This window comes from Sprattus sprattus (genome assembly GCF_963457725.1).
Source record: "Sprattus sprattus genome assembly, chromosome: 17".
NCBI classification, from domain to species: Eukaryota; Metazoa; Chordata; class Actinopteri; order Clupeiformes; family Clupeidae; genus Sprattus; species Sprattus sprattus.
In genome coordinates this window covers 22,156,115-22,181,120 of record NC_137915.1, presented here as the reverse complement: position 1 = coordinate 22,181,120, position 25,006 = coordinate 22,156,115, and the positions used below count along the sequence as shown (strand labels likewise).

The 25,006-nt window shown below is 44.3% G+C and overlaps 1 protein-coding gene across 1 annotated transcript in view; it reads right to left on the bottom strand.

Moving 5' to 3' along the window:
- Positions 1 to 2,985: 2,985 nt before the first annotated feature.
- The window catches only part of drosha (drosha ribonuclease III), a 91,125-nt gene continuing 69,104 nt past the window's right edge, over positions 2,986 to 25,006 (bottom strand). The window contains exons 24-31 of the mRNA XM_080855302.1: positions 23,271 to 23,428; positions 20,618 to 20,723; positions 18,603 to 18,744; positions 16,686 to 16,768; positions 15,140 to 15,243; positions 12,679 to 12,771; positions 11,398 to 11,444; positions 2,986 to 3,878 (exon numbers count right to left, since the gene is read on the bottom strand). Of these exons, the coding sequence (XP_080711428.1) occupies positions 3,748 to 3,878; positions 11,398 to 11,444; positions 12,679 to 12,771; positions 15,140 to 15,243; positions 16,686 to 16,768; positions 18,603 to 18,744; positions 20,618 to 20,723; positions 23,271 to 23,428 (864 nt within the window). The 3' untranslated portion in view covers positions 2,986 to 3,747. The remainder of the gene's footprint in view (positions 3,879 to 11,397; positions 11,445 to 12,678; positions 12,772 to 15,139; positions 15,244 to 16,685; positions 16,769 to 18,602; positions 18,745 to 20,617; positions 20,724 to 23,270; positions 23,429 to 25,006) is intronic.

Here is a 25,006-nt window from a genome sequence, read left to right as displayed (position 1 = left end):
CGCCCTGCGGGCTTGGAGGAGAAACGGCTGAGAAAACACAAACACACACACACACACACACACACACACACACACACACACACACACACACACACACATCCACACACACACACACCCTTACACACTCTCTCTCACACTCACACACACACAAACTAGAGCAGACTTTGCGAGCTCTGCAGGCTCTGGAGGTAAACAGACTCCGGTGATCCTGTGGTTTGGACATGTGGCGCGATAGAGACGGGAACTCCTGCAAAGGAAAGGCTAAGCAAAGGCTTCGACTTTCTATCTTCTTTTCTTTGTTTTTTCTTTTCCCCCCAAGTGCCCTTTTTTTAAAAAGAAAAAGAAAAAAGAAACGCTGTCACACCACTAAGCCTGAGCCTTTGGGACAACCAGGAAGTACCTCTAATCGCTTGACCTCATGCCCCGCAGAATGGAGTTCTGGCTTTGACCTCTGGGCTGATATTAGTCAGTATTAGTCGCTCCCGCTCTGAGCATCGAGCCCTCTGAAAAAAAAAAATGAAAAAAACCCAGAGTGACAGACATGTCCTCAGCCCTGACTCTGTACAGGAAATACTGTTTTACTTTTGTCCTTTTGTTATTTTTGTCAAAGCATCTGTTACACTTACGGAGAAGAGGGCGGTTATGAAGATGTATACACGCAAACACCCATGCGCAGATGCATACTCACACACAACCCACACAAAAGCTCACACACACATTGCAGTGTTTTGGGGGAAGGGGATATTGGCGTATTGTGAATTTAAAAGATTACTGTTTACTGTAACTCAGAGACAATATGCTGCCTTATTGTGTTTGTTGGTTAGATGCAAGCAGTGTACACACACATACACACACTCGTACTCTCGCACATGTATAGGCACATTAGTAGGGCAGGCTGATGCTCGCTAAGCACCAGGGTTAACACAAACATCCATTTGGGGTCCAACCTAAAACAAATAAGACACCTCAAGTTGAGCAGTCGTTAAAAGCATAAATTAAGTCAACCCACAATGCTCTGGTTAAAACTATAAGTGTGTGTGTGTGTTTGTGTATGTGTGTGTGTAAGATAGAGAAAGAAAGAGAGAGAGAAAGAAAGAAAGAGAGAGCGAGCGAGAGAGAATGTGTGTGCGTGTGTGTGTAATGGAGTGAGTGAATTTCATTAGATATACTAGCTTTGTTGATTCAAAATGGCATAGAATGGTTTCAGTACTCACACTCCCCTACACAAAACAGAGGGAGGAAGATAGTAGTGAAGTGAGGAAGAAAAAAGCAGTGGAGAAAAGTGTTGGAAAGAAGAAAAGGAAAAAGATAGAGCTGCTTGAGATTTAATCTTGAAGAGCAACATGGTAAAATCAATAGGACCGGAAGAGGAAAGATTTGAGACAACCTGCATCCAAACACACACACACACACACTCACCTTTGGTAGTGCAGAGCACTTGGATAGCCTAGTGAAACTGCATAATCCCCCACCACTTTCAAATCACGTTCTTCACACGTCAATTACACATTTATAACACATGAATACTGTAATTACACACCACACCATCTCTCTCTAGGCTACTCATACAAGTCAAAAGATTTCAACACACACGCCATTCCGCCAATTATATACTAGCTATATGACACTGTTTTCCAGTAGCAGGTTGGAGTAGTGTAGACAATCGGCGGGAGGGGAAGGGTTAGACATGTTTGTGGTAACTATTTGTGAAAGCGCTTAATGTGGCTTCATTACGAGCCTTTAGCTGAGAGGTTTTTACACAGAACTGAGACAAATGTTGCTGGATTCCACACATTAAAAAAGAAAACTCAAAATGAAAACTGAGGACTTTTGGGGAGTATTTCGTTGTTGTTGTTGTGATGGGAGATGGAAGGAACTACTGATATGTATGCCGTCCTCCCTCGTTTTCTCGCTGGTTGTCAGAGGGAGAGAGAGCATGCCATGGAGCAGCACTTTGTCCAAGAAAGCTCCGGCGACGCTACTAGAAATGGACCCCAGGCCTCTACAGAGAAATAATGACAACATAAAACACTCAAGGTGGTCTTTCCTTGGAGACGTGTGCGACCGCCGCCAGGATCACTGGACAGCGTGCTCTCTCTCTGAATGTTTGTGTAGATACAGGAAGCCGGGCCGCTGGGCCTGCCGTGTGTCTTATGTCCCGTGGGTGAAGTCGTGTAATCTGACCGTGCGAGTTTGTGCATTTTTTTTTTATTCTCTTTTTTTCCGTTGCCTCGGCTGCGAGAGCATCACACAGGCAGGTGCCTCCACCCCTCATCTACGCTTTGTACGATGTGATATTTTGTACCAAAATATTTATATAACTGTATGATTAAAAATACATTGAAACACCAGTGTCTGCTAAGTGTGTGTGTGTGTGTGTGTGTGTGTGTTTGTGTGTGTGTGTGTGTGTGTGTGTGTGTGTGTTTGTGTGTGTGTTGCGCGCACGCAGTCAGGAGAGAGGTCCAGAACAGGCGTCTTTGACAAGGCTTCTGTGTTCACGGCACGCCTGAACTAAATACGGGGGAAAGAGAGAGAGAGAGAGAGAAAGAGCCGGTTTCATAGCCTGATTACATGCTAACCAAATGGAAGGGATTCTTAATTAGACACAATCTATAATTAAGATCTTTTGGCAACAGAAATTGGGAGAGAGAGCAAACGCGAGGGAGAGTGTGAGTGAAACAGAGAGAATAACGGTTGGGAAAAAAAATGTAATTGTTTGCAGAGCAGGAGCAGATGCAGGGCAGATGGTTCCATTTTAGATAATATTCTGTTTAATTGAATCCGATTAACCCTTTTTCCGCTGTGTTGCTTAGCACAAGTTCTCCCTTTAAAGATCTGGTGTGGTCTGCCCCTCACGAAGCCTTTCAACGCGACCACAGGGCTGACTCAGTGACAGATGCAGAGTTCGCCATGACAACAGAACACGATTACAAGAGACTCAACAAACTAGCCAAAGAGTTGGCATTCACTTCTGTTGCTATTTATTATCAAGACAAAGGTCGTTTAAAACGTACATACATAGATAAATCCATTACATACCAAACACACACAATCACACATACATTAGAAGGATTTAGGACAAACTCGAAGGGATAGTTCAACCTATGCAAATTTGCCATCACTTACTCACCCTTGTGATAGTAGGTCATTGCATTCTGCCCCCTACGCAATCTTTCTTTGGCGAGAAGGACCTGTGAAACGCTCAGTGTTCTGATGGATTTTAGGTGAGGGAGAGATTATTTAACTGTTTTATGATAAAATATTCTGTTTGGCTAAGTTGATGAATAGCAGATATTTTTCTGTCGAAAAGCAGAATCATGCTAGTCGCTTATTACGCCAAGTTGAAAATGTGGAAGTTTTCTTTTCAATCATACTTCGTCGAATAAAAGTTTGCTCTGTTCCTCACAAACAACCGTCTGATGACATCTAAACACCTGGAGTTCTTTTAAAGTTTTTTTTTTTTTTTTTTTTTTACTGTTTTGGAGACTCAAATACAAGGCCACTGTGGATCCCAACTGTATAGAAACAAGCTGCTCGGAAAAACCCCCTGCAATAATCTGTTTCTAGCTAGATGACTGTGAGTGGGCAGAACTTCCATACTTGTGAGTGAACTATCCCTTTATCATGGTGAAACAGTGAAATCCCAATGGCGAACACGAGTCACAACACACTGTAAACTGCTGTTGTGACTGTGTCTCCATCCTGCCTCTCCAGTAGGTCACTTCCTGTTCCTGATTCCCCGTGACATCACTTCTTGCTGTCTTCGCCATCGTCGCTCACCCGCTCCTGGCGTTCCCGCTCTCTCCTCATCTCCTTCAGCTCCTGCCGATACTTCCTCTCGATGAAGCGCTTCTGGTGGGCCATTTGCGGGAAGTTGTCTGGATAGACAGACAGACAGACAGACAGACAGACAGACAGACACACACACACACACACACACACACACACACACACACACAGAAAAACAGGATCAGAGGCAGGTTAATCTCTCTCTATCTACACTGGGCACCAGCTGTAGTGGACTATGCTCAGTTAAACCTCTTTTTGTCAAAATTATTGCTTAATGGCTATTAAAGGTTACTTCAGACCAAATGGTGGTGAATCTACATATTAATGCAATACACAGAGGCATCTTCAAACCATGACCTGTCTGTCTGTCTGTCTGTCTGTCTGTCTGTCTGTCTGTCTGTCTGTCTGTCTGTCTGTCTGTCTGTCTGTCTGTCTGTCTGTCTGTCTGTCTGTCTGTCTGTCTGTCTGTCTGTCTGTCTGTCTGTCTGTGTATTTGTGTGTGCGTGCATACCAGTACACATGTGTTTTGTCTTAGAGACAAAGATTAATAGTGAAACGTAATTTGTCGAGCAGCAGCTAGGCTGCCACAGTGCATCTGCATCAAAAGAGGCTAAAACACAGACACACACAGACACTTTCTCACACACACGCAGAGACACACACCCGCACAGGTAGCCATGCGTAAATATCCACCCTTAAACACAACACCAGCACTCGCAGAGCAGAACACACACTCTAGCCCTTATACAGAGCGCTGACCACTTACAATGTGTTTAAAAAAACTCTTGAGAGCCTTCACTGACCAAAATATATATGTGTGTGTGTGTGTGTGTGTGTGTGTGAGGTGTTCTCTACTTAAGTATGATATTTTGTTGGCTGATTTTGCTTGTTTTGCGTGTGTGGGTCAGTTCAGGCCCGTGACCAGTTCACACTAGGTGCTGACATTGGTGACGTTACAAAATGGACATAAACAGCCAAACCAACCAAAAAATTAAAAACAGATCCGAGCAATAAATCCGATTTGAGCACAGAGGCTTGCAGTGTGAACATAGCTTTAGTTCTGCTGATATGAACAGAGCACAGACAAAAAGACAAAAAGTCTGGAGAAAGAAAAAAGGAAAGGGGGAGGAAGGGAGAGGAGAAGAAAAACAAAAGGGAGGACAGAGGGAGAAAGAAGGAGAGTTGGGGAGGAGAAAAGGCAGTCACAACTGGTCTGCTAAAGGATGAGTCATACAAACTAGTGCATTTTGTGTGTGTGTGTGTGTGTGTGTGTGTGTGTTTGTGTGTGTGTGTGCATGCGTGTTGAAGCATTCGTGCTTGAAAGTAAGTATGCGTAGGTGGACATTCATGGTTGTGTCGGTGATCATGATTCGTGATAGGTGGCTTGTGCACATGGCTTCTGGAGGGGTGTGTGTGTGTTTGAGTGTGAGGAGTGTGTGTGTGTGAATTAGGTGGGTGGGTATAGAAGTGCCCGTATGTGCAGCAGTGTGTCTATTTGTGTATGTGTATAGGTGTGTGTGTGTGTGTGTGTGTACATATATATACTGTATATATATATGTGTGTGTGTGTACATAAGTCTCATCAAACATTAAAACATTAAACACACATGGCCAGGCAGCTGCCACAGCCGCCACTATCAGCAAACAACCCCCTGCCCCCAACCCAAGCCCCACTCCTCCGTCACTCCTGCCCCAGCAGAGAGGGAGAGATTGGGGCTGATGAATGCTGGTGCTGCTGCTGAGATGGAAGTGCTCTCCGTCTCCCCGGACAGTCTCCCAGCTTCCGCTGACAACCCAGGGGGAGAGAGAGGCAAACACGGCCGTCATCAGTCATTAACACCGTGATTCCTCTTCCCTCAGAGTGCCGGTGAAATGCTTTGTTTGCTTTCACTCTGCTAGTGGAGTTTGGACGTGATGGGGGTACATGGCCATCAATGTCTCAGATGCACAATCACAATCACAATCAAACACACACACACACACACGCACACAGATATACAATGACAGTTAGAGAGACACACCACAACACTGGGCCCCACACAGACACACAATGACAGACAAACATACAAACATACAGACATACACGATGACCCACACAGACACATACAATGACACTCAACACACAGAGACATACATTGACACTCCAACACACACAGATACACAATGAAATTGTCACAGAAAAAGATACACAATGGCACGCTCACAGAGACAGATACACAACGAAGCTCAAACACACAAAAAAAAAACGAATTAAAAAACGTACACAGACATATGACTACACTCAGCCACACTCAGATACACAACGACATTCGATGACACACAAATAAACATGCAATGACAAACACTCAGATAAACAACGACACTCAATGACACACACAGAAACATACAATGACAAACAGAGGCGTACAACGACACTAACACACAAATGACAGAATGACAAACTCGCATAAACATATGATGACACTCAACCACACAATGACACACACACAACAACACACACACACACAGATGCACAATACCAACAACAGTCAGACACTCACAGATGCACAATGCCACACAGACACGCATGGATGGATGGACAGACATGCAGACAGACAGACTTACACACACACAACCACAATCACGAAGGGGACACACATACAATGCAGATCCGCAACTCGTCTGAAACTGTTCCTAATTCAATCGCTCGTTGCTGGCCTCAATAATCTCTCCGCACAACAGCACAGTGGCCAACCCGCTCTAGCCTCAGCCACTCATTCAATTAAGACACAGCGGAAGAAGGTCACCTTCTTCCCAGAAGCCCTCATTCCAGACCACTCTGGCAAATTCTGTGACGGCAGAGATGATGATGTTCTGTATACTTGTATGTATTCTGTGTGTGGGTGTGTCTGTGGGTGTGTGTATTTGTCTCTGACAAACTAAAAAAGTACCAGCCCTAAGTTGCACATATCTGCGAGCAAAGTTACAAATGTAGGTTGGTATTTGGAAGCCTTAGGCATGTTCAGACACTGACAGCTACCGGCCTCAAATTGGCAGGCCTGCCTAAGAAAAAAAGAAAAGTTTTGCTCCTTCTCAGCTGTAACTGCTGTGAGGAGCAAGTGATGTTTTCTGTACCCTTAACCGCTGAAGAGAGTTATTATGTCTGGAAAATATTGGTAAAAATATCTCTTATGCTGAAAATGTGATTGGCGGATTGAAACAAAGCATTCAAATATGCGTGTGTGTGTGTGTGTGTTTGGTGTGTGGTGTGTGTGTGTAGAGGTGGAAAGAGAAGCTTAGAAGAGGAAAACGGGAGTGAGAGAGGAGACAGAGAAAAGGACAGAGGAGAAAAGGAAGTGAGAAGACGACCATGGAGAGGACAGCAGCTCAGAGATGAACAAGCAAAGAAAGAGGAAGAAAAGAGTAGGAGGAAAAGGAGGAGGAGGGGGAGAAACAACAACAACAAAAAGAGTGTCCCTCTGAGGAAGGGTGGCTTGGAGGGCCTGAGGAGCCGACAGATGATATTAAAGGCAGTGACCTTTTCAGGAGGCGTCGCTAATCTAGTCACACGAAACGGCAATTTATGAGGAGGGGAACCGTTCATTTACCAGCAATGAGTATCATTCAATCACTCTGACAGCTGGCTGCACCAGAGAGGGAGAGAGAGGGGGGAGAGAGAGAGACGGGGAGAGAGAGAGTGAGGGAGAGAGAGAGAGTCAGGGAGAGAGGGAGGGAGAGATGGAGAGAGAATGAGAGGGGGAGAGAGAGAGGGAGAGAGAGGGGGAGAGAGAAAGAGAGTGAGGGGAAGAGAGGGAGGACTACACAGAAGAGAGGGATAGATGGAGGGAAGGGGGCAGAAAGGAGGAGTAAAGTAAACTTGAGAGAAACATAGAGGCGGGAAAAGAACACAGGCAAGAAAGAACAGATGATAAATAGGAAATAGGAAAATGTATCAGACGGGGAGAAAGGATAAACAAGGAATGGGGGAAGACACTGTGGAGGTAAAAAAAAGAGAAAAAAAACAAGGATCAAAGATAAAGTGACTCAGTAGAATAGGAGGACAGAGAGTGAGTGAGGGAGAGATAGAGAGAGGGAGAGGGAAAGGGGGGAGGTAGAGAGAGGGAGAGGGAAAGGGGGGAGGTTAGGGAGAAGCAGGCTGTGCTAATATTTTATGTGGCGGAGAGGTTGGGGGCCGACTAATGGCATCAATCACAGGAGACTGGAGGCCTCATTTAAGAATGGAGTTACATCAGAGCTCCAACCTGTGTACCCGTCTCACAAACACACACACACACACACACACACACACACACAAATGCAAGCACGCATGCTTGTGTGTGTGTGTGTGCACATGAAAAGTGAGTCACAGCCAATTAGTCCACCTACTTATTTTGATGGACTGTTGGATTAATGCACTAGTGCAGATCAGGGCCAAAATCGTGAACATTCTGTAACACACACACACACACCCTAACCATTGTGCGTAAACATGAACACACACACTTACGAAAGAACATGACCTCATTAACATGCACACACACAGACCTCTCAAAAGCTTGACTGAGTGCACTTGAAAGCACATGCTTAAGTACGCACACAAACGCGTTCCTGAACGGAGCTTTACCTAGTGAGCTTGTGAGATGCTTACCCTTAACAAGTACCAACCAACCAACAACAGAAACAACAGAACAACAGTGCCAGATCTTCTGGAGTGGGCATGTAATTAGCAGAATACAGAGGGGCTGGAACTGGGAGGACAAATGTATCCATGACATTGTGTCTGAAGAGACCTCCCTAAGACTCACTAACCCACACACTCAAACACACACACACACACACACACACAAACACTAGGGGTGTAAAAAAAAAAAAAACGATACGTATCGACTACATCGAATACGACTACATCGAAGCGTGAAGTCCCGTATCTGTTTAAAAATGACATGAACCAGTCTTTGCCCAATTTAAAGTTATGAATCGGTTCACAAGCGTTTGTCAATCCGTTTTTTGCTTTGCAAAACACTTGCTGATCTGTTGCATTTGATCTCAGTCAGAACAATGACAGCCTGTCATTGGCCAAAGCCCGCATAGCATAAACCAATCAGGCTGTATTCTCAGAAATAATGCCAAGACCTGGAGAGAATGTCAGATTACAACTCTTATTCATTTAAATGGCCAATACTATGCTAGCTACACCATTCATTTCAATGGCCAATGCTATGCTAGCTACTTCAGCCAAGGAAGATACATAGTCGTTGATTGTGTGTTTCTACAGACATCCTCTGATTTAAATAATTATAAAATAATAAATAGGAGAATATTTGTATCATTAACAATTATGTTTAACATTTATAGTCATGATTCCGAGACCGAGCCATCGTGATGTCCTAACATAAATAAAAGCACTAGCCTATATGTAAACTGCAAATGGCAGTGAATAAATAAATAAACTGAATCGCGTGGATCTATCATTCATCTAACATCTACATTCTGCAACAGTACCTCCACCTCTGACCTGGTGAAATAAGGTCTGAGTTTCAGAAGTTCTGCTGGAAAAAAATAATACTCGTTCAAAATGACCGGCAGATTTTTCATTTTCCGGATATTTTAATGATAAGCCGGTCAAATATCTAGTACTGCTTCTAAATTAGCATATTAAAGAAAACTGACGACAGGCTATGTAACTTATAGAATGACATAATTAGGTCGTATAGAATGCAACATGTTTATTTGCCTAAGTTTACAATGGGGAAAAAAGACAAATGAATGTCTGATGCGCGTCAATAAGTGGCCTTTATTATATGGCAACGACAGTACAAGCATTCTGATTGGCTAATGGGTAGTCATGCCAGCCGCGTATTGACGTTCTAGCCGGTCTGCGGTCTGATAACTATTGTTATTGCACTCCGGTGACATCAATCTTAAAAATGAGTGATACCATGTACCAAGTACTAAACATTACATCCTTAAAAATTAGCGATATATCAACAGCCATGAGCATGTATTGATAGAATCAGGACTCCTATTATGAAATTATCTGAGAACAGGAAACCAGTTGAATGTCGTGGTACCATGACAGTTGATGACAGTTGAAGAATAAAGACTCAAGAATTCGCGAACATTTTGATATCGGGTAATACTTCATAGGACTTAGTACAGGTCAGTACAATTCAGAAGCAGCGAAAATGTGTTATTGAAAGTGATGATGAAGACTTGACTACTATAGTTTGAAAACCTTGTGTTTAACTGTAAATTAAAGCCATTTAAGCTGAGCCCTGTTGTCCGTTTTCTATTGATCATTGTAACTTGAAGTTAGCAAGTCATTGCTTGCTAGGCAACACCTGAAACTGTGTGTCGTGAGAAGACTTGAGAGCTGAACAAAACGACATGTTTTCTATTTACAATTACCATTTATTCTCAAAATGAAAATAGTTAAAAATGCCATATAATAAACAACTTACTAACCTCGACCGTTCGGTCATGGAGGTAAATTATCAGACTTCGGCTTTGCCGCATCAACCTCGCTATCGCTAGTTATTAATCGCAACCTGCTGTTGCGTTAAATTGAGCACCGCAACATGGTCAGTGCTCTGACTATGTTCAATGAAAGCAGAGATTCTAAAATGATTCAACCCTCTTGTGAAACCGTTGCGTCGTCATGCCTTTTCGCAGTGCAAACCCAACTTTTTATTGTTATCTTCAACAGCCCGACACTTCGAGCTTTTCTCTGGTGGAGCTGTCCGAACATCTATGGCTTCAGGTATTACAGGTTAATCCCTAATCAGACGGTTCACCCTCATCAGTTGCGTTTGTCCTCTGAAAAAGCTTTTAAGGCTAGTCTGCTTGGCCATGTTTGATCCTTTTCACTGAGGTCGCCCCTTGTTTAAATTATTTAATTAATTTATTTAAAATGCAGCACACCTGTTGTGAAATAACTTTTAAACAGCAGAACAGCCTGTTCCTTTAAAACTTAATAAGGGCAGTGCAAGTTGCTTTATAGCCCTAGGGTTATTCTCAAATTCAGATTGTGTTTGGGGGACGGTATTTTAAAGAAATCACAACTTAGTGTTTTCAATTACTGAACTGCATCGAATCATATCGAATCGAATCATACTGAATCGTTTTCTTATCAACATGCATCTTTTCTTGTATCGTATCGTGCCCATGTATTAGGATGAGAATCGAATCGAACACACACTCAAACACTACACACCCACCAGCACACACTCACAATGTTTCCAAGCAATATAACACAATGATTCATGGCATTGGGCTTCATTAAATTTCTGTGTCATTTTAAAAACAGGTACACTGAGTATTAATGAACAGAAGAGACAGCAATCCAACCAAAATTCATTCTTCATGAACTCAATCATGACATTCTGTATTTTATTTATATATATATTGTGTGCTAGTGTGTGTGTGCTAGTGTGTGTGTGCTAGTGTGTGCGTGCTAGTGTGTGCGTGCTTGCGTGTGTGCGTGCGTGCGTGCGTGCGTGCGTGAGTGCGTGAGTGAGTGAGTGAGTGAGTGAGTGAGTGAGTGAGTGAGTGAGTGAGTGAGTATAATGTTTAATAATTGAATAACGTTTTTAAAACAGACAGAAAGTTGTAGTTAGCAAAGTAACTCACATTTATCCAGTGCGTCCATGGCAGCCCCCATCTCAGCCTGCTGGATGCTGTGAGGAGAGGGGGATAAACGAACAAATGAGCGAGCGAATGAACGTGCGAACAAGGGAAGAAGCAAAGAAAGGAATACGAGGGATAAAGACAGGAGCGAGATAAAGGAGGAGTGGAAAGAAAGCTGGTCTTTAGCATATTCAGAGGCGTCCTGCTTTTGAAGTCGGTACGAAAGGGGCCAGAGTTGGAGGGATTAAGGAGAAATGTGTGTGTGTGTGTGTGTGTATGTGTGAGAGAGAGGGAAAGAGAGAGAGGTAAAGAGAGAGAGAGATAGAGAAAGAATGAAAAAACTGAGCAAGAGCTGTTCTTTTGTCCATCTGTCTGAAATATCTCTTCAGGTGTGCCTAACGTGAGGTTTTAGGATGGGAGCTGAGAGCTGTTAATCGGTTGTGTGTGTGTGTGTGTGTGAGAGTGTTTGTGTGTGTGTGTGTGTGTGTGTGAGAGAGAGTGTGTGTCCACGCCTTGAAGCTTAAGTTGGGCATACATATAAACAGAACGAAGAGTCAATATGCGTATGGGGGCAAGTTAACGCCAGCTTAGAGCTACAGCGGCTTGCTGAAGGCAGACGAAAGATTCTCATGCAAAGGCGACACACACACACACACACACACACACGGGTGACACATTTCCCGGTTTCAGCCTTTAATCTGCCGCTGGCTTTATCTCCCTCTTTCACTTCTCACACAACCTTTACACACAGCCAGCGCTCCTGTAAGCATTTAACTGTGTGTGTGTGTGTGTGTGTGTGTGTGTGTGTGTGTGTAGCCTAATCTCAGGTGTAAGTGAATTTGCTGTCTGGCACTGTCAGGCAGGGCCTCTTGCTCAGACTGCGGCTTTCTCTGCGGTATCCTCAACAAACACTTCCTGCAGGCCCACTTCTGTGATGGACACCCCCAACGTCAGACATCAGAGGAGAGGACAGGAGAGGAGAGGGGAGGAGGGGGGGAAAACATGATAAAGAGATGTGAAAGGAGAGAGGTAAAAAGAGGGAGGGAGGAGGATGAGAATAGCGGAGAGGAAATGACAGGAATGGGAAGAGAGAGAGAAAAGGGAGAGAAAAGGAACAAAAGGTAGAGGCAATGAAGAGAAAGAGGAGGAGGGGATTGCAGCGGAGAGGAGAAAAAATGGACTGATAGAGGAAGGAGGGGAAAAAAGGAATGCAGAGGTTGATGGAGGAGTGGAGAGGAGAGGAGGGGAGAGAGGAGAGGGACTGACGGTGCTGAGGTGACTTACCTTGGGCCTTTGCCACATCCGATGCGTTCCCCCTTGAAGTAGACGGCCACAGTATAGGTCCTGGCATGAGACGGCCCTACTGTCTGCAGTGTCCTGTAGAACACACACACACACACACACACACACACACACACACACACAGAATCAGAATAAGCTGCAACAGCATAAAAAAGAAAGGTGTAGCTAAAGGTATAGAGAGGGAGTAAATAACACATTGAATGTTTTGAACACAGGGAAAAAAAGAACGGTAGAAGGAGGTAAAGAGACAGAGGAAGGGACAGAGGTAGAAGTAGACAAAGTGAGAAGTAGAAAGAGCAAGATAAACTGAGAGAAAGAGACAAAAAAAAGAGAGATGTAAGTGCTGTGCGCTCCGCAGATGAAAGGACAAGAAAGCGAGGGAGTAAAGAGACTTTCTGCTGTAGAAAGGGATATATTTATCTCTGTGCAATTGTCATAGTTAGACCCTTATACACAAACACACACACACAAACACAAACAGGAGAGAAGATGATTGTCCTGAAACACGGGACATAACACTGGGGAATAAATAAATAAATAAACAGGAAATTGTTAGGGAAGTTCTTCAAGGAGTAAGAGTTGTGGTTTCTGTAAATTGTAAACAACGCACTCCATCTCAAATACTCACACACACCCACCCACCCACACCAGACTACTCCATCCCAAGCCAGACAAAACAAATCACCAATCACAACAACAACCTCAACAGCAAAAAAAAATAAAAAAAACTCAACCCCAATCCACTGTACGGCTTATCAAACCTCCTGCCTTTGCGACGGCACCTTTTCAATAATTCATCCCGTGATCTATCGGACGAGCACTCGTTCGGTGCGAACCTAGTGATCGTAAAAACCGAAGCGGAGGTGAAGCGAGGAGAGGCGGTACCAGGCACGACTTGGACTGGGCGCGGGGCGAGCGTGTTTGTCATTAGCATGTACACGCGCCGGTGGGCCTGAGCTGTGTGCATTATTCACAGCCAGTTTACTTACTGCCTGTCTGCGCTGCATTTTTCATGTGCTCTGGTCATTTTGGGCTCTGTATCAATAATTTAACCCCCTCCCCCCACCACCTCCCTCTGCCGTCTTCACCAACCATGCACACACACACACATGCACACACACACACACACACCTCTCGGTTACGGAGCACGCTCAATCTCTCGCTGCCACACCCTATGGGCTGACTGTGTGTGTGTGTGTGTGTGTGTGTGTGTGTGTGTAAGCATATGCTTGAGACACACACATAAACACACACACTTCTGCGGGAAGGGATGTGTTGTTGAATGAATGCACTCAGGTGGAGTGATGTTAACACATGCTGTCCTTGGGAAAAAGAAGCTTTTTTCTGCACAGAGGTGCTGGTTTGCATATGCACGAAAATAGAATCACAAACAGCAATTTCACACACAGACACACATTCCGGAACTCTATGCTGGACTCCTCCACAGAGTGCTTGAACCAGACAGGTCGTGGAAAGGTCTTGAAAGTGTATGCGCGAGTGTATGTGTGCGCAATGGACTTCAGGTGGTAAGCTTGTCAGACCAATCAATACTGCCTGCGGTAGTGTGAAAGTCAGCATCAATTTTGTGCACACACACACACACACACACACACACACACACACACACACAAACTACCACTTTCCTTCCCTTTCACTCACACTCTGTGTTGTTCTTGCTTTCTTCATTGTTGCCATGGAAATGCACATTCTATCAAGGGACCTAGGAACAGTTTGTCAAATGTCAAAGAAAATGACACTCTCTCCTGGACCTATCGCCTGATCTCAGATTGTGTGTGTGTGTGTGAGTGTGTGTGTGCGTGTGTGTGTGTTTGTCAGAATAGCAGCTGTTTCTCTTTTAAAACGGCATTCATGGGAAGGGTTGACTTGTCAAGGTCAGAGCGTAGGTATTGATGGTAGAAAAAAAAAGAGGAAATAATAGAAGCAGAAGCATCTCCTGCAGCAACCCTGACACGTATGCGCACGCCGCACGCACACACACCCACAATTCCTAAACATACAAGACTCCACACACACACAAGGCCAAACTTTGGACCAAACCTCTTGAAACCAAACTTTGCACACAGACAGACACAGACAGACAGACAGACAGACAGACAGACACACACACACAGAGAGAGACATACAGTGACACTCAGAGAGAGACACACTCCCACATACACACACACACAAAAACACACACAGAGAGACACACAGTGACACTCAGAGAGAGACACACTCACACATACACACACACACACACACACACACACAGCAAATCTCCTCTGCAACTAGGATGGAAGAAAGAAGAGCCTGAGCGTGACACAGAGAGTTGTGAGGTGAATGGAACAGGGGACAGAGTCAGAGCAGGGAAGTAGTCAAAGTGGTTGAAGATGAAGGGATGGAGAGAGGGAGGAGAAATGGCGGCCGGCAGGCGGAGCGTTACTTGTAGAGGGGGATGTCGGGCTCCTTGCCCTCGGTGCGGAGAGTCAGGCAGCACTGCTGCAGCTGGGACTTGGGGTCGTTCCAGTCCTGGTTGAGGATGAACTCCTGCGGAGAGATGAACCCACAAAATCCCACTCAATAAATAAAACACCGCCACCTTGTATCAAACCATAACTCTGCCGCTCCAAATAGATCTATATGGATCTCTGCCTCCCTTTCCCTTACTTCATCCCTACTTTCCTGCCTTTCCAGATCTTCCCTACTGTTTCTCTCTGGCTGAACGTCTCACTCTCACTCTCACTCGCTCTCACTCCTTTCCACTTTGTCTCTTTCTCTCTGAGTAGTTGGAACAAAATCACAGGCTGTTTAAGATGGGAGTGTGGCAAAGGCAGGACTCCCAGGTGTGTTCAGCTGATACACACACACACACACACACACACACACACACACTCGGTAGTGCGCTCAGCTGGGACGTCTAAAAGCTCTTCCATTAGCACAAATGCAGGCAGCGAAGTCCCGGGCTTCAGCTGTCCGTTTCCGTTCTTCGTCCTCGCAGATTGGCTCGCTTCTGGAAGAGACTGCTCGCTCTCTCTCCCCATCCTCCACAGCCTTTTGCATCCCTCTTCCTCTCTTCCTCTATCTCCATCTCACCCCTTGTTTTGTTCCCTCCAGGTGACATCTGTGACTCTCCTCCTCACCATCTCCTTCCAGGTTAATGCCTTCTTATCTCTCACCAGTCATGTTTTCTCCCCTTTTTCTCACTTGATTACTAATTCCCTCCCGCTCTCATTTTTTCTTCCCTTTTTCTCACTTGATTACTGATTCCCTCGCTCTCTCATTTCATTCTTCCCTCTCTCTCTCCCCCTTTCCTTAGAGATATAATCTCCAAGTTCGTTAATAATACTATACCATGAAAAAAAGAACATGACCAGATGTCAAAACTCCTCCTCCTCCCTCCCTCCCTGGTATCCACAGGGGGAAAAATCCCTTCTTTTAACTACATGACCACAGGGGTCAAGGTAATATGTGAATATACAGCTAATATATACGCCACTGTGTGTGTGTGTGTGTGTGTGTGTGTGTCTGTGTCCAAACTGAGTATATGCTATTCGCCTGTGTGTATGTGCCACTGCACGGGACTAACACCTACCCACACAGCCAGACAGCAATTAACATGGCATATCATGGTGGTGCAGCTATAGAGTGCTCTGTGTGTGTGTGTGTGTGTGTGTGTGTGTGTGTGTGTGTGTGTGTGTGTGTGTGTGTTAAGGATAAGCTGAAGGAGTGAAACCACAGTTTTAAGTGCGGAACTAGCAGCCTTTGGTTTACACAGGATGCCTCATTAACAGAATTCAGCAAACTGTTACACACTAACAAGGAGGCAAGGGCTGGAATGAGAGAGAGAGAGAGAGAGAGAGACGAGAAAGGAAGGAGAAGATGTGATAGAGCTGGGAGGTTGTGTGTGTGTGTGTGTGTGTGTGTGTGTGTGTGTGTGTGTGTGTGTGTGTGTGTGTGTGTGTGTGTGTGTGTGTGAAGACAAAACACACCTTAAGTCGAGGGAAGAAGCAGACGTTCATAAAGGTATGGACATACTCCAAGTCCTTGTCTATGTACAGTGCTGCAATGAATGCTATTGAGAAGGAGGAAGATGGACACAGTGAGGTTAAGGAGCAACAACAAAATCATAACACACCCACACCCACACCCACACAGAGGCCTGGTCTTTAGAAGTTGGCATTAGCAAGGAAGCCTGAGGACAACACAACTCCAGTCTTTTGTGAAACCAAGAAAGGTAGAGAAAAAAAAAACAGTTGAAGTTAAGGAGCCAGAAAATAGTTCACTTCAAAATGAGACTGAAATACATTTATCACATCAGTTTCACTGCAGTGCTGAGGGCCGCAAACACACACACACACACACACACACACACACACACACACACACACACACACACACACACAGTTCCTGGCCTGGCACGCAGTCACGACCAAAAAGATCTGTCAGACTGGTGACATTCCATCACTCATGCACTTTTCACTCTTTCTCCATCCCTCTCCCTCTCTCTCTCTCTCTCTCTCTCTCTCTCTCTCTCTCTCTCTCTGTTCCCCTCTCTCTTTCTGTCCGTCTTGTTCTGTCCATCTCACCTGTCTATCGGTTTGTCTGTCTGTCTCTGTGTGAACTGTTCAGTTAAGCTGTTTCATCTAGTGGAGAGCCAGCGGCTGGAGGGCAGGCTTGTCTTTCTATCTCTAGCTCTCTCTCTCTCTTTGCTCTTCCTCTCTTCCTCTGCTCTCCCTCTCTTTCTCTGCTCTCCCTCTCTTTCTTTGCCCTCCCTCTCTTTCTTTGCTCTCCCTCTCTTTCTCTCTTTCTCTTCCTCTCCCTCTCTTTCTCTTCCTCTCCCTCTCTTTCTGTGCCTCAATAGACTGGCCTTTGAAGATTATATGGAGGGGATGTGTTGTGCTATGTTGTGATGTACTCCTGTGTGTCTGTGTGTGTGTGTCAGAGTTTCCGCAAGGATGTTTTGAGTTGTCGGCCTGGTTAATTCATTTTACCGGAAAAATTTGAAACTCAGGCTGATGAAACACTTAGGATGATGAAAGAATGACCACAACCTAAAATCAGTTTGTCTATTTTACTTAACAGTACCTAACAGTATGAGATTAAGCCAAACAAACAGCAACGATTGAGCAAAACCTCAACATGAGACGCTAAATGGTAGGCGATTACGAAACATCTGCAGCTAAATGTAGCCATAGACTATCAGGTAACATTACATTTTTTTCATTGGGTCAAACTCCTCTCCGGATGACTTGAGATATAAGTGTCTGATTTGTCTTTGCAGCTTGCAGTGTGCATATGCTGCATCAGTAGCTGAGTTGCCATCCAATAATTTGCATATTTTAAGCGCATTCAAGGAAATTTGGCTAAAGGACACGCACGTTCATTGTGTTATGTAAATAAAAAATTGACACCCCAAAATCAAGGTAGAAGTTGTGTGTTTATGGATGTCTGCGTGTGTGTGTGTGTGTGTGTGTGTGTGTGTGTGTGTGTGTGTGTATAGCCAGGGACACATCAAAACCGACATCAAAGAACCTGAGCAGCAAAGAAGGCTGACTGTTGCATTGCCTCACGCCGCCTGTGTCGGGGCTAGAAAGTTGCACTCAAAGACTTCAGCCAATGGCGTACGTACGTTCTGAGCCTGCATGTCATGAAATAACACTCCATACCAAACTATAACCAAAGCAGTGTTTCATTTCACACCACTCTCGCTCACCACAATAAACAGTTTCCTTAGCTACTAAAATTCCTAAATTAGCTTCTAATGGAGAACGTCTAGGGCACTGGTGTTGGCAGCCCTTGGTCTTTGAAAAAAGAGAAAGGAAGAAGCGGCTTGGTGTGTGTGTGTGTGTTGTGTGTGTTGTAAGTGAAAGAGTGGATGTGTGTGTGTGTGTGTCTGTGAAACTCACACTCCAGCAGGTCAGCCAGGGTCTTGGTGCGTAGTGCCACAGGGCGTTTGGTTTTGTCATTGGTGATGGCAAACTCCTGCATGCCCAGCTCCTCAGCCACCTTTGCCTGGGTGCGGTTGTTTACTAGAGAACTCCTGAGGAGCTGCACACACACACACACACACACACACACACACACACACACACACACACACACACACACACACACACACACACACACACACACACACACACAGACACACACACACACAGAGACAAACACACAGGTCATTTACCTGCAAATCCTGTAAGATAGTGAACAATATCGACAAGAAAGACAACAAGCCCTGGATAAAAAGACAGACAACGGCAGTAGGTGTGGAGATTATTTCAAGACAACATTGTTATGCACCTAAACACACTTGTGCGTACATAAAAACACTCTCTCACACAGACAGACACACTCACACACACACACAAAAAGCAGTATTTGGTCGGTCCATACAGTGGTGCTAAATATTAGATGTGGACATAAGGGGTTCCCTCCGGATGAAAAACACTTTTCCTCACTAAAAAAAGAAAGAGAGAAACTCACAGAAAGATATCAGGGGAAGAGCTGTCTCTAGAGGCCACAATGGGACCCACCCATTCAGTCATTTCTCTCCCCCTCTGACACACACACACGACACACACACACGACACACACACACACATGACGTGCGCAAACACACACTGAGGGAGTGCGAGTATTATTTTTGCATTTTCCCTTGTGTCAGATGCAAGAGGCTTCTCTCAACCTCTGCTGCGTGCCGGCCCACATTACCCACGCTCCACTGCAGCCTTTTATACCCATGCTGCACAGGACAGGATCCGCTTTTACGCCCATCTCACTGCAAATGGACCTTACTTAGCCTGTTACACTAGCAGGGCAACGTGAGCATCCTCACTGTCAATCACAGGCAAGCCAGAGAGGACCATCAAACAGACACACACACACAAATGACAGACACACACACAAAGAACACACACACACACACAAACACACACACACTCTTACAACAAGTACAAACACATACAAGTTTAACTTGAAATACACACAAACACACACACACTGTGTTTGAACTGAACTCAACCCAGAGCTGTACTGATGAGATGCAAGTTGATGCAAGTCTAATTGACAAGTAAAGTGTGGCAAGTGCCTTCCTCTTTCCCTCTTGCATATCACTCACACACACACACACACACACACACACACACACACACACACACACACACACACACACACACACACACACACACACACACACACACACACACACAGCTTAGTAACTCGATGGAGATGTCCTACTGAGAGCCATTGAACATGTCATAACAACCAGTCCCTCAAGAACAAAACTCTTTCATGAGTGGTGTTCTCATTTAATAACGCATTCTCACTCTCAGCTCGTCTCACTCTCAGCTCGTCTCACGCTCAACTCTACTCACGCTCAACTGCTCGACATTCCATCTCTCTCTCTCTCTCTCTCTCTCATGGTAAGCAAGACCAAACTAAGTCTGCTAAAAAGGGGGAAATAAATGCTTATTCTCTTCTGATCTTTGAATGATGTACCTAATTTGTACAGACATGAACAGAACTACAAGGCCAGTCTCTGTCAGAGTGCTCCATCAAAATGAAAATGAAATTGTTCCATAACCATCTTATGAATGCTTGGTAGTTTTGTCCAATGATAAACACCATGCTTATCCACCACTCTCATCTTCTTTACCCTCCATATCAGCTTTCCTTAGTCCCTTTCTCAGCCTTAAGCCTTTACTTTCATAACCTCATCTCTCCTTTCCATCTACCTCTCATCTAGTCCTTCATCTTGTCCTCAACTCTCTGTCTCAACCCCCATTTCTCTCATTCGCTCTCTCTCTCTCTCTTTCAACCCCCATTTCTCACTCAATCGCTTGCGCTCTCTCTCTCTCTCTCAAACGCTCTTGCAATCTCTCTGTGTCCTACATTGCTCCCTCTCCCCCGCGGTCCTTGTACGTACCGTGAGGTGTCCCTCGTGATGGTCTGGGAAGTGGATGAACAGATACTCTGTGGCCACCAACTGCATAATGGAGTCACCCAGGAACTCCATCCTCTGGTTATGGCCTCTGAAGAAAGATATGGAGAGAGGGATTAATGTCAAAGTCCTCTCACTCCATCTTAAGCTTCAAATATATATTCATACAGAATTAAAGAAGTGAGGTAACATGGATACTGAAAGTCACTTTTACACAATCACACACTCATGCACAAAAAAAATAAATAATGAAATTACATGAAATGTTTTGTCAGATAAGTCATATAAAATGCATTTAATTTGACCTAAGTAAGCATTTAAATATATACAGGTGCATCTCAATATATTAGAATATCATCGAAAAGTTGATTTATTTCAGTAATTCTATTCAAAAAGTAAAACTCATATTTTATATAGATTCATTTCACACAGACTGATATATTTCAAGTGATTATTTCTTTTAAATTTGATGATTATAACTGACAGCTTATGAAAACCCAAAATTCAGTATCTCAGAAAATTAGAATATTACTGAAGACCGATAGAAAAAAGGATTTTTAACACAGAAATGTTGGACTACTGAAAAGTATGAACATGTACAGCACTCAATACTTGGTTGGTGCTCCTTTTGCATGAATTGCTGCAGCAATGCGGCATGGCATGAAGGCAATCAGTCTGTGGCACTGCTGAGGTGTTATGGAAGACCAGGTTGCTCTGATAGTGGCCTTCAGCTCTTCTGTGTGTTTGGGTCTGTTGTCTCACATCTTCCTTTTCACAATACCCTATAGAATCTCTATGGGTTTTAGGTCAGGCGAGTTTGCTGGCCAATCAAGCACAGGGATACCATGGTCCTAAAACCAGGTACTGGTACCTTTGGAAGTGTGTGCAGGTGCCAAGTCCTGATGGAAAATGAAATCTGCATCTCCATAGAGCTGGTCAGCAGAGAGAAGCAGAAAGTGCTCTAGAACTTTCTGGTAGATGGCTGCTCTGACCTTGGACCACACAGTGGACTAACACCAGCAGATGACATGGCACCCCAAACCATCACTGACTGTGGACACTTTACACTGGACCTCAAGCAACTTGGATTCTGTTCCTCTCCTCTCTTCCTCCAGACTCCGGGACCTTGATTTCCAAATTGAATACAAAATTTACTTTCATCTGAAAAGAGAACTTTGGATCACTGAGCAACAGTGCAGTCCTTTTTGTCCTTAGCCAAGGTGAGACGCCTCTGACGTTGTCTCTGGTTCAAGAGTGGCTTGACACAGGAATGCGACAGTTGAAGTCCATGTTCTGGATACGTCTGTGTGTGTAGGCTCTTGAAGCACTGACTCCAGCTGCAGTCCACTCCTTGTGAATCTCCCTTGAATGGGCTTTGTTTCACAATCCTCTCAAAGATGTCGTTATCCCTGTTGCTTGTGCACCTTTTTCTACCAACTTGTTCCCTTCCATTCAACTTCCCATTAATGTGCTTGGATACAGCACTCTGTGAACAGCATGTTTCTTTAGCAATGACCTTTTGTGTCTTACCCTTCTTGTGCAGGGTGTCAATGATCGTCTTCTGGACAAATGACAAGTCAGCAGTCTTCCCCATGATTGTGTAGCCTGCTGAACTAGACTGAGAGACCATTTAAGGGCTCAGGAAGCCTTTGCCGTTGTTTTGAGTTAATTCGCTGATTAGAGTGTGACACCATTGGTCATCAATATGGAACTTTTTCACAATATTCTAATTTTCTGAGATACTGAATTTCTGGTTTTCATTAGCTGGCAGTTATAATAATGAAAATGAAAAGACATAAACACTTTAAATAGATCAGTCTGTGTGTAAACAATCTATATAATATATGAGTTTCACTTTTTGAATAGAATTACAGAAATAAATAAACTTTTCGATGATATTCTAATTTATTGAGATGCACCTGTATATACATAAAAAGATATAAAAATCTGCTCTGCAAGTTTTAGGAAGATTTGAAATAATCCTGTAAACTGGATGCTTTTAAAATCATACAGAGTTTTTTTAATAAACATACAAGGTGCAACAAACCCAAAAACAACAAAATGTCACTATTTAAAAAAAATTATGTATCCGTCATGTATCAAGCCAACAACTTCCGTCTTGGTTTCTGCTTTGGCATTTCACCACTACAGAGTGGAGCCAAAGAGCTTAACGAATAAGAAGGGATGAAGAAAAGAGAGAAAGATTGAGTGAAAGAGAAAGAGAGAGAGAGAGAGAGAGAGAATGTCATGTGTCCAGCAATGGCATAATATGTTAACTAAGAGTTTTCAAAGAGAAATCCGGGAACTTGATTAAATCAGCATTCCAAAATGTTCAAACAGTTTTTGAAACTAAAATGACATTTGTATTATTAATGGAAAACGGCCCAATTCTACACACAACAAATCCAAGACTACTTTCTTTCGCATACACACAGGCACATATACAAACAGATACCTTAAAACTACAATAGGGAGGTGGGAAAAAGGATGTGAAGCTTTGTACTCGATACTTACATCCAGTGACACACACAATGTGTGTGTGACTCACACGTGAATAGCAACGGTTACACATGGGCTGGGGGGGATGTGCAAAACCAGTCAAGGAAACACACAGACAGACGCGCACACACATACTCACAGAGTGAGGTGGTTGAAGCCGACTGTGCGGAGTGTGAAGGCACGGGCGAGCAGCCGCACGTGTGTGAAAAGCACGCCAATGGCGTCCTCGAAGTCCGTCAGCTTCTTCAGCACCGGGGACGACTCAATGAGCTGCCTGTCCGTCATTGGCTCCTGCACCTGATTACGCACACACGCAGTTATGCAAGAAAAATTAAAAACACCAAAACAGGCATGTTCCAGTGCAACTACACACACATTCACACAAATACACACAGCTATACAATAACATCTAACACCAAAACACGCATATTCCCATGCAACTTTACACACAAACACACAAACCCACAGTTGTGGCATAGACGTTCAACCGTAAAAACACCAAACACATACACACAATCATGTGCATTTGAACAGTAAACAGTTATATCAGAGAGACAAAAAATATTTACTCGTACACACAACAACCCCAGCTTAATGAATGCATTCATAATTATACTTATATGTGCATAAACCTGCCAATAACAAAACACAGAAATCATACCAAGCTAACCAGACAAATCCATGTATAAAAATATATGATTCTGCCTGAATAATTCTATTGGTAAATGTATTCCCGCATCTTTATTGATCAATTTTTATTCCACATAAAACCCTCAGCTACGATTCACCACCTCATTACATAGCAACATAAATCAATATATACATATATGATGTGGTAAATTAGCCAATCATTTCCGACTCAAGGGAGACATTAAATACCCAAGACTCCAAACCACATCAGGATGTAACCATGCTTGTCTTGTAGCTGCGGCCTTCTCTTGAACAGAGAAAATGAACAGCGGCAGTAAGCACAGCCACTTCAGTCTGACAAACTGAACAGCAGTGGGAGGGTGGGGAATCTGATAAAAACAAGTTGTCGTCTCCCAGCATTTCACACGTCCTCCATGCAACGGAGTACAGCTCCACTGAAGATGTAAATATCGAATGGGTGTGTTTGAGGCGTGATGACTGCCAGGCCGGCCGCAGCTTCAATGAAATTGGTGCTGAGCCGTTGTGGACAAGTGGCTGTTTTCTTGGAAACGGCAAAGTGTTTTAATTGGGCGGTGTCGGCGCGCGCTAATGTCACGCATCCGTCCCGGCGCCTCGGCAACACTGGCTCGACCGGACCTGTTCGCCTGTCTGACACACGTCACGCTGGCCTTAATTAGCGACAGGCACTACAAATGCCAACCGCCACCTCGTCACCGCTAACGACGTCTCCCGGCGGTGGCGTGTGGAGTGTTAGTGCTGGGGGGGGGGGGGGGGGTGGGGGGGAGGGGGCTAGCACTCTGACAGCTCTAATAACTATCCAGCTGAGCCTCCACACACACACACACACACACACACACACACACACACACACTCGCACACACACACACTCGCACACACACACTCACACACCGAGGTGGAGATGGTTTAATCAGGTGTGGACGCTGCACACACACGTGTGGATGACAAAGATGGTGGTGGGAGGTGAGGATTATTTTCAGATTTGCAACAGTGACTTTAAACACTACCCAATCCTGACACAGCAGTTATGTACAAAATATGCAAAAGATATTTAACAAACTAGGTAAACTGTACAGAGTAGTAGTAGTCCTAGTTCAACAGTAGAGGTGTACTTGACATTCTCTCTGAAGACCATCAGAGAGTGTAGAGTTGGAAGAGAAACGGCAAAAATTCTGGCAGGCAAAGAGTGAGAGAGCAGTGAGGTGA